This window comes from Piliocolobus tephrosceles, chromosome 6 (assembly GCF_002776525.5).
Source record: "Piliocolobus tephrosceles isolate RC106 chromosome 6, ASM277652v3, whole genome shotgun sequence".
Taxonomy (NCBI): Eukaryota; Metazoa; Chordata; class Mammalia; order Primates; family Cercopithecidae; genus Piliocolobus; species Piliocolobus tephrosceles.
The window spans coordinates 138,744,928-138,762,830 of NC_045439.1; the positions used below are offsets into that span (position 1 = coordinate 138,744,928).

At 37.7% G+C, this 17,903-nt stretch overlaps 2 protein-coding genes across 11 annotated transcripts in view; one reads left to right on the forward strand and one right to left on the reverse strand.

The window, feature by feature from the left end:
- Positions 1-6,671, forward strand: part of SLC24A1 (solute carrier family 24 member 1) — a 38,211-nt gene extending 31,540 nt beyond the window's left edge. For 3 of the 4 annotated variants that reach the window (XM_023220811.1, XM_023220813.1, XM_023220812.1), the window contains one exon: positions 127-2,594. In XM_023220811.1, coding sequence (XP_023076579.1) covers positions 127-376 — 250 coding nt within the window. In that variant the 3' untranslated portion in view covers positions 377-2,594. Of the gene's footprint in view, positions 1-126; positions 2,595-6,628 lie in introns of those variants that run through there. The other variant, XM_023220814.1, reaches the window with a different exon arrangement.
- Positions 5,482-17,903, reverse strand: part of DENND4A (DENN domain containing 4A) — a 132,353-nt gene continuing 119,931 nt past the window's right edge. For 4 of the 7 annotated variants that reach the window (XM_023220803.1, XM_023220808.2, XM_023220807.2 and 1 more), the window contains 8 exons: positions 16,285-16,460; positions 16,050-16,196; positions 14,217-14,415; positions 13,743-13,997; positions 11,603-11,720; positions 10,808-10,970; positions 10,578-10,642; positions 5,482-8,313 (listed from right to left, as the gene is read on the reverse strand). In XM_023220803.1, the coding sequence (XP_023076571.1) occupies positions 8,177-8,313; positions 10,578-10,642; positions 10,808-10,970; positions 11,603-11,720; positions 13,743-13,997; positions 14,217-14,415; positions 16,050-16,196; positions 16,285-16,460 (1,260 nt within the window). In that variant the 3' untranslated portion in view covers positions 5,482-8,176. The remainder of the gene's footprint in view (positions 8,314-10,577; positions 10,643-10,807; positions 10,971-11,602; positions 11,721-13,742; positions 13,998-14,216; positions 14,416-16,049; positions 16,197-16,284; positions 16,461-17,903) is intronic. The other 3 variants (XM_031935817.1, XM_023220810.2, XM_023220809.1) reach the window with 2 other exon arrangements.

Here is a 17,903-nt window from a genome sequence, read left to right on the forward strand (position 1 = left end):
TTGTTCACTTCATAGATTTTTTTCTTGGTGGAAGAATACATACTTTGTAAACTGTAAAATACTATTTAAGTGTATGGGATTATTATAAACATTAAGGATATTCACATTGTTTCTTTAATCTTGCAGCTTGCCCGTTCCTTGGTTGCTTTTCTGTCTTATTAATGGATTACAGCCAGTTCCAGTCAGCAGCAATGGCTTGTTTTGTGCAATTGTTTTGCTTTTTCTCATGCTTCTGTTTGTGATCTCTTCAATTGCGTCATGTAAATGGAGAATGAACAAGATCCTGGGCTTCACAATGTTCCTCCTTTACTTTGTGTTCCTGATAATCAGTGTGATGTTAGAAGATCGAATCATATCCTGTCCTGTATCTGTCTGAGTCAAGTCACTCTTGCTCACAATGGACATGGATCAGAAGACCACGCAGAAGTTATTTTATCTTTTGTGACACAAATGAAAGAATGTATATGATCCTGGAAAGTGAACTGAGTGACCTAGGACCTCTGATGTGAATGTGATCTGAGACTAAGGTTTGTCCTTGGAAACACGTGCAGCTCATTGTGGATTAAGAACCTCACCTCTGGAAGGGTGGAGTTTCTACCCCTGACTCATGCAGACATCTATTACATGGAGGCAATAGAAGGACCCCTGGAGCCAGAGGGTTTTCTAAATGAGAGATAAATGGGGGCAAAGGTTGGGATAGGTGCAGCAGCTATAAGACAAGCTCCTGTGCTCACCGTTCCCTGATCATTCCTGAAGGGCTGCTGGCCCAAAAGATGCAGCTGTGGTCTACATCTCAGCCTTCCCGACCTCTGCCCCAAACACACGCTGCAATTTTGTTGCCTCCTTTTCTGTTCAAAATATGAGGTTCTATCAGGTTTGTAATCACTGTAGGTTCGGTTATTGGTGAGTTTAAGGATCCAAGGCTACAGAAAAAAAAGAAGTATAACAGGAATCAATGATCATCCCACGCTTTGTAGCCCACTGCATCTGGATATATACCAGTATTTTCTTGCTTTTTTTTTTTTGAGACAGAGTTTCACTCTTGTTGCCCAGGCTGGAATGCAATGGTGTGATCTTGGCTCACTGCAACCTTCACCTCCTGGGTTCAAGCAATTCTCCTGCCTCAGCCTGACTCCGTGATCTTCTTGCCTCGGCTTCCCAAAGTGCTGGGATTACAGGTGTGAGCCACCGCGCCTGGCCTATACCAGTATTTTCTAGCTTAAAAGGAGGACTACCTTTAACTCTTATTGTTGCATTTCTGAAAAGTGAAATTTAAAAAGCAGCCTGAAAAGTAAAAATTTGTAATTTGCCCTTGAACTGGAAGGAGTGGAGATTAGGGAAGTAAAACTACTCTAGAGGCCATTTAAAAGTATGTATTTATTAGAACATCCAAATTCATGTAGTCTCCATCAGTGGTCACCTTGAGGGATTAGACATTCTAATGGAATGTCCTGGCTCCACCCTTGGCCAGCTGTCCTGGTTTCACCCTCCAGCATGTTCTCACCCAACAATGACGGCTGAGTGGAGTGGGAAGGGAAGTCATTCCAAAGAGTCCAAAGTCAGTAGCGCCACATCTGGTTTATAAAGTAAGAGATCCAATGGGGCAATGCTATTTTTGTATGTCAACCTCGATAGGGTTATAAAGCAAGACTGATTTCTTCTGTGGTTTATAAATGCATCTTAAGGTAGTTACAAACAGGAAATTCCAAGAATGCATAACACAATGACAACATGGTGAAAAAAGTGCAGTACTACTTCCAATGTAGCTAGTGTAAAGGACACTTGAGTTTTTAAAAATGTGGTTAAACATTTTATGTGGAATTTGATGAGTTTGTATGTTAAATACCACTGCTTGCTGCTTTTACTAGAACCAAGTTAAGGGACACATTAGAAACAGAACAGTTTAATGTCACTGACTTCAGAGCAAAATGAGCTCGGGTGACTGCATATTATGACAGTAAATATGGCTTTAATTACAAACATGAGGAATGATTCGCTGAAGATGAGAAGATGAAAAGGACGGATGTGATGTGAAAAACCCAAACATTTTGGCACTGAACGATGGCTAAGGTGTTCCAAATATTCCATCTTTTAAGATGAACTGCTTAATTAATTGCTTCGCTACCCCAGGATTCCCATTCTTTGGAAATAATTTTTATTAAATTTCAATAAACTGTGAATCCCAGTGGTATTTTACTTTACAACATGGATGGGCTCATCCTTATCTTTAGGTCATTTGGTCAGAATCCTCTCGAGAAGACTGATGAAGAGTATGGAATCATGTTCCAATTCCATATTCTTAATTATCCTTATTCCTGATGCTACTGCATTGCTGGGTTTCCATAGTCATGGCCTAAGAACAGGAGGAGAAGGCAATGCCTGTGGGAGGGAGGTCCCTATACCAAAATTCTGGACACTAACCTGGTGTCTACAGCCCATTCCAGTTAGCCTCGGGGATGCCACCTCCTCATCCACAGCCTGGGATCTGATGCTTTTCCTCAGACTGAGTAAGGAGTGATGGACCGTAAAATGCTGTGTAATGATAAAAGGCTGAAATATCCATTTAATGATAAAAACCAACTCTAATAATCTGACATCCTTTTCCCAATTTGCTGAATTTCTGGCATACCCCTTTGCCTAGAAAGGAAGTTCTGATCACTTCACAGTGTTACAGAAAAGGACAAGTACAAAAAATGAAAGCTGAGTCTTGATGGATGAGTAGGAATTCACTGGGGGAGAGACAGAGACGATTACTTTGGGGAGATGGAAAACTTGCGTAACTTTTAAAAGACTAATTGGTTATACCTGGAAATTAAAATTTTTCGTCACACATTTACAAACCTACTATAATATTAAAATCATGCTGTTTTAGAGGTAAAGTACCATTTAAAAATATCAAGATAATATTGAGATGGTCCTCTCACTTTATAGGCAGAATATTCTGTATGTAGTTACTTGTGACAAATTCTAGGTCGTTCATTCAGCCTGGAAAGTCTGAACTGTCCCACATGGGTATCTGAATTGGAAGTCAGTGGCTACATGGATGACTTCAACTCCCTTAGGCTACATTTCCTTGATAGCCCTGGTAATAGGTTTGAGCCAGATTTCCGAATTCTTCCTAATTTAATGGGTTACGATTCTGTATAGTACCAGAAAAAAGAGATATATTACAAAATTTTCAAACTGTTATGTGTTTAAATTTTTTTTTAATCAATTAATTAATTTATTTTAAAGAGACAGGGCCTTGCCCTGTCACCCAGGCTGGAGTGCAGTGACATGAACATGGCTCACTGTAGCCTCACCTTTTGGGCTCAAGCAATCCTCCTGCCTCAGCCCCCAAGTAGCTGGGACTACAGAAGTGCACCACCACACCCAGCTAATTTTTGTTATTTTTTTTGTAGAGATAGGGTTTTGCCCTGTTGCCCAGGCTGATCTTGAACTCCTGAGCTCAGGCAATCCGCCCTCCTTGACCTCCCAAAGTGCTGAGATTACAGGCCCGAGCCACTGTACCCAGCCAAAATGGTTACTATATATTTTGAACATTATATTGCACTGTCATCAATAGATTTAAAAATGGTTTTACCAAATTACAGGCTTAGTCTTTTATAGCTATCTATATCAATATTATTTACAGATTGAGTACCAAAGGGGGCAGGAATTGGAATGTATTATCTAGAGCACAGCCTGGTAAATAATCAGGAAGAATTGGTTGGCCTTATGTGCCAATGAATACTCTTGGTTCTGACTCTTTTTTTGGTGGGAGGGTCCTCCAGCAGTGCAGCTTGCAACATGTACGGGGACTGGACGCTATGAAAGGTGTAATGACAGGGCTCATGAGCAGAGCTGCCTATCCTTGGGGGTCACTAAAGCCTACAGGACATCCTGGCCCAAGTCTGCCTGCACAACTAAAGGCACACTTTTGGTCTTTAGGCCCTTCGCTGTATGAGCAAGCAAAACCTGGAGAATTTAACTTGCAGAAAATCCACCAGTTGCTGCAATAGTTTTATCATACTACTACATTTGAAAAGAAAATCTTTAAATAGTAAAGGAGGGAGCCGTCCAAATGAACAGGAACTGTGGAAAGACAGCAATAACTTTATCAGAAGAATCTATGACTATCTCAGACTACTAGCACATGCGCAGACTTTTGTAATCAAAGATGAAAATTCTTCAGTTTGTGTACTGCTAATTTTGTTAAGAAAAATAAGCTAGCAAATATGCTTACTTTGAGGCCAAAGGAGCAAGGTAGTATGAGGAGGTTAAGATATCAAGTACTGAGGATATTAAGGTAAACTGGTATGCAGCTGCTAGAGAGTTCAGTTTTGAAATAAAGCTTAAAGCCGGGCGCGGTGGCTCAAGCCTGTAATCCCAGCACGTTGGGAGGCTGAGACGGGTGGATCACAAGGTCAGGAGATCGAGACCATCCTGGCTAACACGGTGAAACCCCGTCTCTACTAAAAATACAAAAAACTAGCCGGGCGAGGTGGTGGGCGTCTGTAGCCCAGCTACTCTGGAGGCTGAGGCAGGAGAATGGTGTGAACCCGGGAGGCGGAGCTTGCAGTGAGCTGAGATCCGGCCACTGCACTCCAGCCCAGGCGACAGAGCAAGACTCCATCTCAAAAAAAAAAAAAAAAAAAAAAGAAATAAAGCTTAATCTTGTATCCAGACAGGAAGAGGCAGCGCATGCTAACTTTAGCACAAAGCACGAAGGACAAGGGTCCTCTCAGAGAGACAGCCTACTCTTTCTCTTCCTGCTCTGAGATAAAGTGCCAAATAGCAGCTTTCAAGTTCTAGTGAGAGAAATAAAAATAAAGCTGGGCTACTGCATATTGCCAAACAAATAGGTATTTTCATACTGCATACTTACAAAGTACAGATTGAGTATCCCTTATCAGAAATATTTTGGACCAGAAGTGTTTTGGATTTCAGATATTTTTGAAATTTGGAATATATGAAAAATACAAACTGGTTGAACATCCCAAATATGAAATCCAAAATGCTCAAATGAGCATTTCCTTTGAGCATCATGTCGGTATTCAAAAAGTTTTGGATTTTGGAGCATTTGGATTCCAGGAGCTCAGCCTGTATTTAGAAATGAAGCATAACTTCTATATAGAGCTGGCTAATACTTGCTGGTTGCACTTAAGTATCATAGTAATTATCAGCATAAAGTAAAAATAAGTATTTAATGCCTAAAATGTTGAACCAAAGTTTTCTGGGACCATTTCTCTAAATACACAAATGGAGAGACATACTAGAAAAACTTACAATTAAATATGCTGGTGGTGGTAGGGTTTTAGAGCAAAACAAAAACCAAAACCCCAAGAAAGTCAGGGAAAAGAAGACAAAAATCAGAAGATGAACAGCTGCATATTTCTCCACCTAACACTAGGAAGAAAAAGTAGAATATCTGAAATACGGTATGGAATACAAATGTGTGTCATTTAGAACGTAATGGTAGGACGTAGTAAACAAGCTACATCAGCACAGGACATGGTTTATTGTCAACCATTTAAACATGTAAACAAAACTAAGAGTAAGAAAATAAAAGACGATGTAGCAAAAGGGTATTTCTCTCCAACATGATTGGCCGTTATTCTCCAAAATGTACGGTTAACAGAAAATAGAAGAAAAGTTTATATAGAGTTATTTTAAATGATTGATATTTTCTGTTTTCTTTTTTTTGAGACAGGGTCTTGCTCTGTAATCCAGGCTAGAGTGCAATGGCGTGATCACAGCTCATTGCAGCCTCAAACCCCCAAGCTCAAAGTGATCCTCCTGCTTCAGCCTCCCGAGTAGCTGGGATTACTAAGCATGAGCCACCATGCCGAGCTAATTTTTACAATTTTTGTGTAGAGACAGGGTCTCTCTATGTTGCTCAGGCTGGTCTCAAACTTCTGGACTCAAGCAATCCTCCCTGATTCGACCTCCCAAAGTGCTGGGATTACACGCCTCCATAAGCTACCACACCCAGCTTAAGAATGATTCACATTTTAATTTTCTTTTGAACAGGTTTACCACTTTGTATTCATGTTTTAGGTTTTATTTTAAAAGACTAAATCTGTGCAATAATATTCCCTGGGGATTAAAATTAGGGGAAATATAACCCTCTCCAAAAGCAGAAACAAAACTTGGGGTGGACGGAGGAGGTAAAAATTACATTCGCTTTTCCAAATGAGTCTGAATCTTAAAACCATAAAGAATGGTTTTATCTCATTCTTTTGTTTTGTCAGCCATCTGAAATCAATAAACTATGATTCCTACATTTTGTTTGTATTACACAAAAAGTAAACAACAATGAAAGCTGTTTTTAAAAGAGAATAAAGACAACCAACCACAAATAGAAGAGAACCCCAGAGGGTTCTCTTGGAGGGATGTTTATCACCAGTGCCAAAAGCCTCCCCTCTCAAATGTTTCTCTCAGTTGACAACTTTCAAATGATTTAAAGAACATGAAGAACAAATAGAACATGAAGCTTGGATATGAATAGTAAATAAGATTGCAGTGGTATTTACAAAGGAGAGGCAGATACATGTGCCTAGCACCAGATTTTTCAAGTAAACAAGTTCAGCCCCAAACTAACTGAACTGAAGTTTTACATTTTTAAACTCTCTCCATTATTTCCCAGAGTTGAAAGCTGTGAAATGTTTCAGCTTGGTGCTATTCACTAATGGTGTGAACTCAAAGGTGGGTTTTTCTGCAGCTGAACTGATTCTAAGTCTCAGGACTCCAAGATACCTCCAGACCAAGTGTCATGGACTCTACTGGCTTTACACACCTAATTTGGGACTATCCATTTTTTCCTTCTTTAAAACTGGCTAGGGAATTCCTTTACTAATGTAATGTGTGCAAACACACACACATATTGAAAATCTATAAATAATTCTAGCAGCGAAAAGATGTTTTTCCTTACCAGAAATTACCCAAAGAAAGTGACATTAGAAATAATATGACTAAAAATACATTTTTAAAGCCTATTTCTCATGATGTCTAAACTTTCAATTTATTGTCTGGTTTCTCGATATTTCTGTATTTTAGATTCTACAGACTTCAGATTCTGAAGCTTGCTGAAAAAACTAAGTTCCTCAATATGGAGGACAGTCTATCTGGCTGTACTTTTAGAGGGGAATTTTTCTACTTTTGGAAAAAATTCTGAATATTTATATATAGTATTAACGGAATACCCCAGTAACTCATATTTCAGATAACTATTCTATAGTATAATTTGCATTATACCCAATATTTTAGACATTAAAATAAGGGTAAAATTTAGAATATAATCACTTGTCTGCATTTTCCCAATGTAAGTTTTCATGTAGAATATTAAAATTTAAATTGATATTTGGATTTATAAGCTATTTTCCCTGTATACTATATGTATCTATTAGCAATAGAGAAAATTTTGGAGTCATGGTATAGTGAACCTCTCCTTGCACAAGGCTCCATGAGTCAGTCTGAGCAGTGCACGCTACCCTTGCATGACTCACTCCCCGCACTCAGGCTTAGGGGTACTAACATGCAATCCTAGGACAACACTGACACTAGCACTGACATTTTAAAATTCATTCTCCCAAGTAATAAAAAAAAATATAGATAGATATACACAGAGAGATCTGCAGCTGTACTAATTACTTCAAATAGCAGCAGACAAGGAAAATACACGCTTGCTTAAGTTTAAATTCATTTTAAGTTTGCTATATTAAATTTTAAAATTAAAAAAATATCAACTTACTATAAACAATTTAAAATATGTATAATACAACTTCATGGTCAAAACATTTGAATAGTCTATGAAAACAGGAAATACTTTCATCTGACATTTCTGTTTAGATTCTATTCATGATTTTTCAATCTGTCTCTTCCAAGAGAAACCATAAAACAGTTGTCATATTTTATGGCAACTAATTTTGTTTAGGGATTTCCTCATCACAAAAATACTTTATTTCCTATTACAGGGGAGTTAAAGAAGAAGAAAAAAAGAAACGAGAAACAAAGTGGCTTTCTCCCCACTTGTCACTATTCTCTTCTTCAAACATTCTGTACATAAGCCGTCTGAGTCTTTTGAACCATTTACAAATTGTATTTTCAAAAATTGAAGAAAAAATATTTAGAGTCTAAAAGTGTTATTTTATACACTGACTATACAATATACATTGAATACACATACAAACACATCTTAAAGATAAGGTTCTCCAAAGGTTTTTCGACATTCCATCACCCCTGTACTTGGCGGTCTATCACAGTTGTGTGTACTCTTGACTTGACTAGGTGTGAGACGATCGTATGCCATCTTGTACTCTTTATCAAAAGCATCTGCAAAAATTGATAAAGAAATAAAAGGATAAAGAAATTTAGGTCTGATGTTGAAAACTATCAAGTTTCTGTAATACTACAGAAACACAACATTAAGGCCAAGAAGGAATCACTAGGACATTTCTGCTATCCAAAGGACCACAGCTGGATTGCACAGACTAGTGAGAAACTTAAAAGGTCTGAAGATGCCAATTTTTAATTTTACCAGGTACACATGTTAAAAACCACCAAATACCATACGCACATTTTTGGTACTTTGTTTTGCATACTCAATAAAAACAGTAAAAATATATAATAGCCTTTCCCACCAGGATTAACAAAAAGTTTTTTTGCCCATATTTTCTTTACACTAATCCTTTTATGGTTTCATTTATTAAATTTAAATTTTGCTTCGACGGAAATATTTTTTGGTTTGTGTGTCCTAACTTCCTATATTATGGGATACCTCTGGGAAAATAATCCAAAGATCTGAAATCACCATGTAAGGATTTTTTTTTTCCCTTTTCCACATGGCAACAGATGGAGCTAATAGACTGACTTTTATTTTTAAGGACATTATACCAAGGTCTGTGTGCCTTTTCCCCAGAAGATAGTCCACATGTGACAAAAAGGGACAACAGAGGTTTACACGCTTCTGCTAAAAGTTTCTCTCAGCCTAGAAATCATGCTAACTTACCACTTATTTTAAACACACACTGGAGGAAAATTTGCCCCTCAGAGAGCCAAATGGGGTATGAATTATAACAATGTCACTAAGATCCTATTTTTCTGTTTTGGGGAGGTGACGGCCATAAGAACATCTTTCCTCTCTGAAACAGTACCACAGTGGTACCCATGAAGGCTTGTTTGAGTTGAGTCAAGTGCATAAGCAAGCGAGCTTCTCTAGCTTGGAGGTCCGGAATTTTTTAGACATTCAAGGAAATCCCACCTTTGGCAGAGGGCTAGAGTAATATCTGACTACAATCTGGGCTTGTATTAGGTAGGAAATAAAGGGATGGTAACAAGCATCTGAGTAATCCTTTTTGGTATCTTCTCTGTTTCACTATAGTTAAAAGGCCTACCTCAAGTAATACTATTCATGATTTTGGTAAGTTCTGGCATCTTTCTCAAGTGGCTAGAATGACTGTCCCAATGCCATTTAATAGTCTACCTTTCCTGACTTATATATATTTTATATATTATATATGTATATATATTTTTTTGTTAGACAGAGTTTTGCTCTTGTTGCACAGGCTGGAGTGCAGTGGCATGATCTCAGCTCACTGCTGCCTCCGCCTCCTGGGTTCAAGTGATTCTCCTGCCTCAGGCTCCTGAGTAGCTGGGGCTACAAGCACGCGCCACCACACCTGGCTAATTTTGTATTTTTAGTAGAGATGGGGTTTCGCCGTGTTGGCCAGGCTTGCCTCGAACTCCTGACCTCAAATGATCTGCCCGCCTTGGCCTCCTGCAGTGTTGGGATTACAGGCGTGAGACACTGCACCTGGCTGATATATTGCCATAGACATTTATGTGTATTTCTGGCTCCTTATTCTGTACTATTGATTTTCTAGCTCTTCCCCTGGTAGCATTACCTGATGTAATGCTAGAAAAGGATCCTTCTAGAAAAGGATCACCTTCTGTTGATTTTTTCTTTTTTTATGAGACAAGGTCTTGCTCTACAGCCCAAGCTGGCATGTAGCGGCACCATCATGGCTCACGCAGCCTCGACTGCCCAGGCTCAAATGATACTCTCACCTCACCCTCCCAAGTAGCTGGGACTACAGCCATGTGTCACCACATCTGGCTAACTTTTTTTCTTTTTTTTTGTAGAGATGGGGTTTCACCATATTGCCCAGGCTGGTCTCAAACTCCTGGGCTCAAGCAATCCACCCACCTTGGCCTCTCAAAGTGCTGGGATTACAGGCATGAGCCACCGCATCCGGCCCCTTTCAGTTAAATAATTTTTCCTGACTAGTCCTTTTCTTGTCAGATTAACTTTTAAAAATTGAAATATAACCCATATACCATACAATTCACTAACTTAAAGTGTACAATTTAATGTTTTTTTGGTATATTCACAAGATTGTACAACTATCACCACTGCCTAATTCCAGAACATTTTCATCTCACCAAAAAGAAACCTTATACCAGTTAGCAGTCACTCCCCATTCACCCCACTAATCTACCTTAATATAATTACAGATTTAATATTACTAATATAAAAATACTCTGAAAACTATTCCATGATATATAAATACTACATATTATATATAAGGCTAAATTACCTATATCAATGTTTTCTCTTCCTAGTGCCACAAGTGAGAGAAACAGTATTTCTCTGTATAAACTCCTAGGGAGAAAAAGTCATGGAGAAAATATTAGTATCCATATAGTCCATATGTTCCCTATGAAAATTTTAATGCTATCGTAAGCATGAGATACTCTAACAAATTACTAAGCAAACAATATGAATCTGCCTAGGAGAACAATATATTCGTCTAAGAGAAGGACTTACCTCTGTCTTTTAAAATGTGGACACTTATTCAGTGTCTCTAAAATCTGACTCATTGGTCCATAGACATCATTCATTTTAATGCTTTTTACCATACTTTTCAACAGTTCCTGGTTAAATGAGTTATCACTTTTTTGCAATAAATGGACCATTGGATATTTTTGGGCTGTAAAAGAACAAAACAACAGATGAAGGAAAATGTTCTGTGTAGAAAGGAGAAAGAAATTAAGCAGCAACTGGCAGATATTAAGTTACAAAGCACTAAAAATAAATTAAGGGCAATAGATAAAGAAATAGGAATCCAAGAATGAAGAAAGCCAAAAATAAGACAAATAATGACAAAAAAAAAAAAAAGGTCTAAAGCTTTCTGTGGTCTTAAATAGACAATAACTAAAAATACTGTTTCCCTTAATACAGCCTCTGATGCAAATTCTAAATTAGCAGCCTGGGATGGAAACAAATAAAAAATAAGTAAAAAGAAGACATTGGGATGAGCAATGTGCTGAAAGCTGAATTCAGCAAAACACAACCAACCCCTCCAGCACATACACAGCACCCCTCAAAAACCCAAACCAAAAAAAAAAAACAAAAACAAAAACAAAAAACCCTTAGACCTCCATAGAAGGTAGCACTAAAAAAATCAAACACTCACTCTCAAACAAAAGAGTACGATTTTGACCTGTAAGACAAAAAGTAGTACAGTAAAATAAAAGTCAGTTACACATTGGTTTAAGCTATTTAAAGTAAGTAGAGATTACTCTTATATGAACAAAGTCAGCATTCTATGATGGCACTTACTGTGTGCATTCCAGAGAATGTACAAGGGCTGTCCTGGATCCTGATGTAACTTCATATTGTCCCACAACATTTGTATTAAAACATATTTGCTATCTTCAGACATACAGTGGCGGGGAATCTGTGTTATACAATAAACACTCATTAATGATCCTTATATGATAATTTTTTATAAGTATTTTTATAAAATTCTTATATTTTTTAGAATGTGTATGTGCGAGAGAGAAAAGAGAACAGAAATAGACTGATTTACATACATTTGATATCTACTACAGGAAGATGGGCTGTGTGGAAAAGCTAATGATCTCTAAAGATCAGATATAACAAAGTGCTTGAGATCAGTGAGAAAGGGTACCAAGAAGAACTCATCTTGCTCCTCTTGCTCATGATTGAAAGTCACAGAAAGATAAATCCAGGAGTCCCATTCTATATCATCCAAAACCCTGGTCCAGATAACGCTGAGTTCACATCTTTGTCACTCATTATGATGTAGTGAAAATCCAAAGCACATGCACAATCACAGGCATGCAGCACAAGAAGAGAGAAGGCAAGGTTCCTGAACTTAGAGACCACCATTTAGTGGCAGTGGCAGTATATGAAAAAGTAAAGGCACTTTTATAAAACAACATACCAAAAATACAAATGAACATATAGCAAACAAATTGCCTAAATGTTAAACAAAAACATCAGGGTAAAGGAATGACAAGAGTGGTAGCACATGATTGCAATATGAATTTCAACAGTCCCCCTTTATCCTCAGGGGCTATATTCCAAGACCCCCAATGGATACCTGTAACTGCAGATAGTACTGAACCCTATATATACTGTATTTCCCTATACATACATACTTATGATATTTATACTTACATTTAATTTATAAATGAGGCACAATAAGAAATAAACAATAACTAATAATAAAATAGAACAATTAAAACAATATGCCAGCATCACTGCTTTGTGCTTTGGGGCCATTAAGTAAAATAGGAGTTACATGAACACAAGCGCTGTGATACCATCACAGTCGGTCTGCTAACAGAGATGGCTACTCAAAGATGAACAGGCAGGTGGCATACACAGCGTGGATACACTGAACAAAGGGATGATTCACATCCCAGATGCGACAGTACCAGATTTCATCATGCTACTCAGAACAGCATGCAATTTAAAACTTATGAAGTGTTTCTTTCTGGAAGTTTCCATTTAATATTTTGAGACCACAGTTACCATGGGTAACTGAAACCTCAGAAAGGAAAACCGTGAATAAGGAGGGACTGCTGTACAGATATCCTCCTATAAAAGTGTTAGGCTTGGGCTGGACACAGTGGCTCCTGCCTATAACCCCAGCACTTTGGGAGGCTGACACAGGAGGGTCACTTGAGCCCAGGGGTTAGAGGTCACAGTGAGCCATGACCACACCACTGCACTCCAGCCTGGGTGACAGGGTGACACCTTGTGTCAAAAAAAAAAAAAAAATAATAATAATAATATGCTTATTTTGAAGGAAATACAAGATGCAAGTGGGCTTAACTCACAAATCTGCCTCCTAAGAGTCATTTCCAGTTTATTCTTGAAGCAATAGCAAAAATTCAAGTACGTTTAATGTAAATTTTAGAAGGCAAAACAAAAACAAAAACAAAAAAACTCTTACTGCCAGCCTGTAAGAAGAAAATATTATTTGTAAATACAACTAAAACAATTCTAAGTTATCTAATGATCCAGATGGCTATTAAAAATATTTAGCATAGGCTGGGCGTGGTGGCTCACGCCTGTAATCCCAACACTTTGGGAAGCCGAGGTAGGTGGATCATGAGGTCGAGAGATCGAGACCATCCTGGCCAACATGGTGAAACCCCATCTCTACTGAAAATACAAAAATTAGCTGGGCATGGTGGTGCGTGCCTGTAATCCCAGCTACTTGGGAGGCTGAGGCAGGAGAATTGCTTGAACCCTGGAGCTGGAGGTTGCAGTGAGCCGAGATAGTGCCACTGCCCTCCAGCCTGGTGAAAGAGTGAGACTCCGTCTCAAAAAATAAAATAAAAGAAATTCAGCATAAAAACAAACCTTACTTTTTAATCATTAGGAATATGCAAACATTACAGTGGTGACAGAAGCACTCATTGCCTTTTAATTTTTACTCTCATACCTTTGAATACTTGTTACAGTGCTCAGAAGAAAGAATCAATCCAGGTAAGTTACTTGGCAAGTCAAGACGCCTGAAATACCATACCAGGTTCCAAAAAACAATTGGATGATGGTCCACAAAGTCTGCCACTGTTATTGCATGATCACCTTCATTTTCCAATAAGCTTTCAAGTTCCTTCCATACCACTAAAGGACTAAGATATGGAACAGTGACAGGATCGGGACTTGGAAGCTGCCATTCTAAACCTAAAGAATCCTGTTGAATAAATAAAAACCATAAATGGCAAATGCAAAATAATACTAAGCCATTAAAAAATTCAACGATTCCCATATGAGTAGAAAAGTAATATAATTGTATCATTGGATAAGAGACTCTTCTTGGCAATAATAAAGCTAATAAGACTACTTAGGACAAGGGGAACAAAATCATATGTACGTGATCAATTTCCAAATAAAAATACAACAAAATACATACTGTAGCTCCTTGTAAAGTAGCTGGCAGGCTGCCTGTAGAAATGAGCTTCTGTCTTCCAGTATCTTCCTTATCCAAGGGGCCAGAAGTACTAATACTCCTGGCCATTGGAAATATCGGACATTTTGACATAGCTGTTTTTGATCTATTAGCAGGGATCTGAATACTTCGGGCACAAAAATTTTCCTGCAGTTTAGATTTGCTTGGGCATTGAGAAAAGAAAAAAGCATATCAGTGTCTAGATTTACTTTACTTCGTCGACAAGGATCATGTTCTCTCTCTCTCTCTCTTTTTTTAGACAGGGTCTTGCTCTGTCACCCAGGCTGCACTGCAGTGGTGTGATCTTGGCTAACTGCAACCTCAGTCTCCTGGGCTCAAGTGATCCTCCCACCTCAGCCTCCCGAGTGGCTGGGACTATAAGCGCATGCCACCATGCCTGGCTAATTTTTGTATTTTTAGTAGAGATGGGGTTTCGCCATGTTGTCCAGGCTGGTCTTGAACTCCCGGGCTCAAGACATCTGCCCACCTCAGCCTCCCAAAGTGCTGGAATTACAAGGGTGGGCAACCACGCCCGGCCCTGTTCTTCTCTTTCGAATCAGAGCTAGACGGTCAGACGAGGTGGCTCACGCCTGTAATGCCAGCACTTTGGGAGGCTGAGGTGGGTGGACTACCTGAGCTCAGGAGTTCGAAAGTGGCTTGGCCAACATGGTGAAACGCTGTCTCTCCTAAAAATAGAAAAATTAGCCAGGTGTGATGGCAGGTGCCTGTAATCCCAGCTACTTGGGAGGCCAAGGCAGAAGCATTATTTAAACCTGGGAGGCAGAGGTTGTAGTGAGCCAAGATTGCACCACTGTACTCCAGTCTGGGTAACAGGGTGAGACTCTGCCTCAAAAAAAAAAAAAAAAAAAAAAAAAGAATCAGAGCTAGACATGGCAACATGAACGAAAGGAAATGCTACTCAGGCTTCAGCTGGGAAATAGGATATATTTTTAAGTAGTATAGTCATGATAAATTTCCTTTTTTATCAAGTCAACTTTAAATATTTAAGATCATTTATGTATTCAAACTCTTTAGTAGACTTCTATACAGCAGAAAGCACAGTAGACCATGGGGATAGAAAGCAGAGAAAATAGGCACATATTCCTTCAGGAGTCACAAACCAGAAGGAGCAAAAGATAAGGGCTACAATAGATCTATGATGAAAGAAGGTGCACAAACAGATTTTTGGTTTTACTGCTTAAGTAATCAAGATCAAACAGGTCACATTAGCCTGCCAGTACTATACAGGCATTTTTTGGCACATGCAGCTACCAATATGGCTTCATCTGTCCGGCTATATATGGCTTATTTGGCACTTACGCAAAATGGAATTGATTTCTGCATCAGTTTTAAGTGTAGATTTACTTATATTAGGCTTACTATATAAATTTTAGTTTAATTTCACAGCTCCTATATCAGCTCCAAATGTGTTCTAGATTATTAAATATTCCTAGGTAGAAAATATTAAAAAGTAGTAGCATTGACTTAATTCCTAAAGAGACAGAGACAAGAAAATGATGGTCATTATAAACTTCAAGTGTATTTTTTTTTTTTACCTTTAAAATACTAGTAAATATTATATATACATACAGCTTAAACTCTGGGGATTAATAAAGCATAATATATAACTACATATTTAAACATTTATGTGATTAGAGAATTTTAACACTGTTTTAAGAGTAAGAATTTAAGATTAGGAACTTAAACCTGGAAATGGTCGACTAATTTTTCTGTCATACTTCTAAAATATGCATAAATATATGTTGTTAAAATATAGTTCCACATAATCATAATTACCTATTTAGATCAAAATTCCCTTGAACAGAGACAGCAGATGTGTCAAGACCAGAGGCCGATGTTGAAATGCAAGACTGCCTCATCTGACTTGAAATGGAGGATGGAAAGTGCATATTTTCTGTTGATGGGCTTGACTTTAGAAAGTATCTGTAATGTGAATCAAAGGAACTTTTTGAGAAAAGAGAAATTATAGGGAACATGATCCTTAAACATGAAGGAAAAAAAATATCATTACCTTCCAGGTCGTCTTAAATCTCTTATTTCTATATTCAGAAAGGGTAAGAAGATATTGCCACAGAATGGGCATGTAGTATTGAGATTTGAATCATCTGCTGTCCAGCCAGCCATGATTTCCTCATCATGGACAAGACAATCACAAGTTCTACACCGAGAGCAACTTGAGATGAGAACCTATGGGAGAAGACAGCACTTTATAAAGAAAGCTGGTTAATTCAGATTATGAATTAAAAACCATTTCAAGTCATAAATCCATTGGAAAATAAAAACTCAGAAGGATTCAGATGCTATACACAAACACTCGATTACATCAGTGTATTATATACTATAATCGTCTTTAACTATTTCCGCTAAATCTATTCTAGAATTTTTGCCTGAAAGGGAGGCTTTTTTTGCTTTTAAGTGAGGATTTTTTTTCATTACAAATCAGAGTAAAATTTGCTGTGGTTTTATTAATGGAAAAGTAAACTCAATCACTAATTTGTTAATACCCCAAACAGGCATTTGTAATTACATATTACAAATCAGTGTTACTCAAAGCATGGTTGCCAGACCAGTGCTGGTCTACAAACACTTACTGGATTGTGAGGAGATAAATAAGAAATTGAGAGGAGGATTTATAAACTTTTTAAAGTACTGTGATACTGCAGTAACATCTAAGTGTGTAATCAATGTATTTTCTAAGAACATTAGCTATGACAGATTAGAAATTAAACAAAATGAAAACAACCCTGGTCTTTTACAAAGACAGTTTAATAAGCATTGCTATAGGTAACTATAAATGCTGTCATTATGTTAATAAAATATAGAAATTTTCGAAGCCTCCAGAAACTTTGTAAAGTTAGTGTTCATCATCTATGTTTTGGCTGTATGCAAATTTGTTTTCCAGATTTATGCAAATTAACATAAAATAGCAACCATACTCACAAATGTATTTGGAAGCAATTTTTACAGAAAAAATAGGAAAAAGTTTTAAAGTGAAAAAGTTTAACTTTTTCATTGTAAGAATGTGGGATATAAACACATATCCAGCAGATATCTACGTCAAACTTGACACAAAGAATGAAAAACATGGTGGAAGAAGTTGACAACATAATGCCAAAACTACTCCCTGTACATTCACCAAAAAAGTATGCTTGCATAGCAAAACTGATTGTGTTATTATGTGAAATAAACACTCAAAGAGAACATTCATGAAGAAAATCCAAATACTAATACTGAAAATTAAAATGCATCTGTAGGTTGATAAAACTTAAAGTAAGCATAGATCTGTCCTAATAGAAATAAATTAGTATGACTTCAATAATCTGAAATACTGGATATCCAAAAGCTAAATTTTAACTTTACTCAGATGCAATTCACATTCTGAAATTTCAGGTGCTACATATTTAACATTATTTTTTCTTTTATTTGAGATGGGAGTCTTGCTCTGTCGTCCAGGCTGCAGCACAGTGGCGCGATCTCAGCTCACTGCAATCTCTGCCTCCCAGGTTTAAGTAATTCTCCTGCCTCAGCCTCCTGAGTAGCTGAGATTACAGGTGCGCACCACCATGCCTGGGTAATTTTTGTATTTTTAGTAGAGACGTGGTTTCGCCATATTGGCTAGGCTGGCGTTGA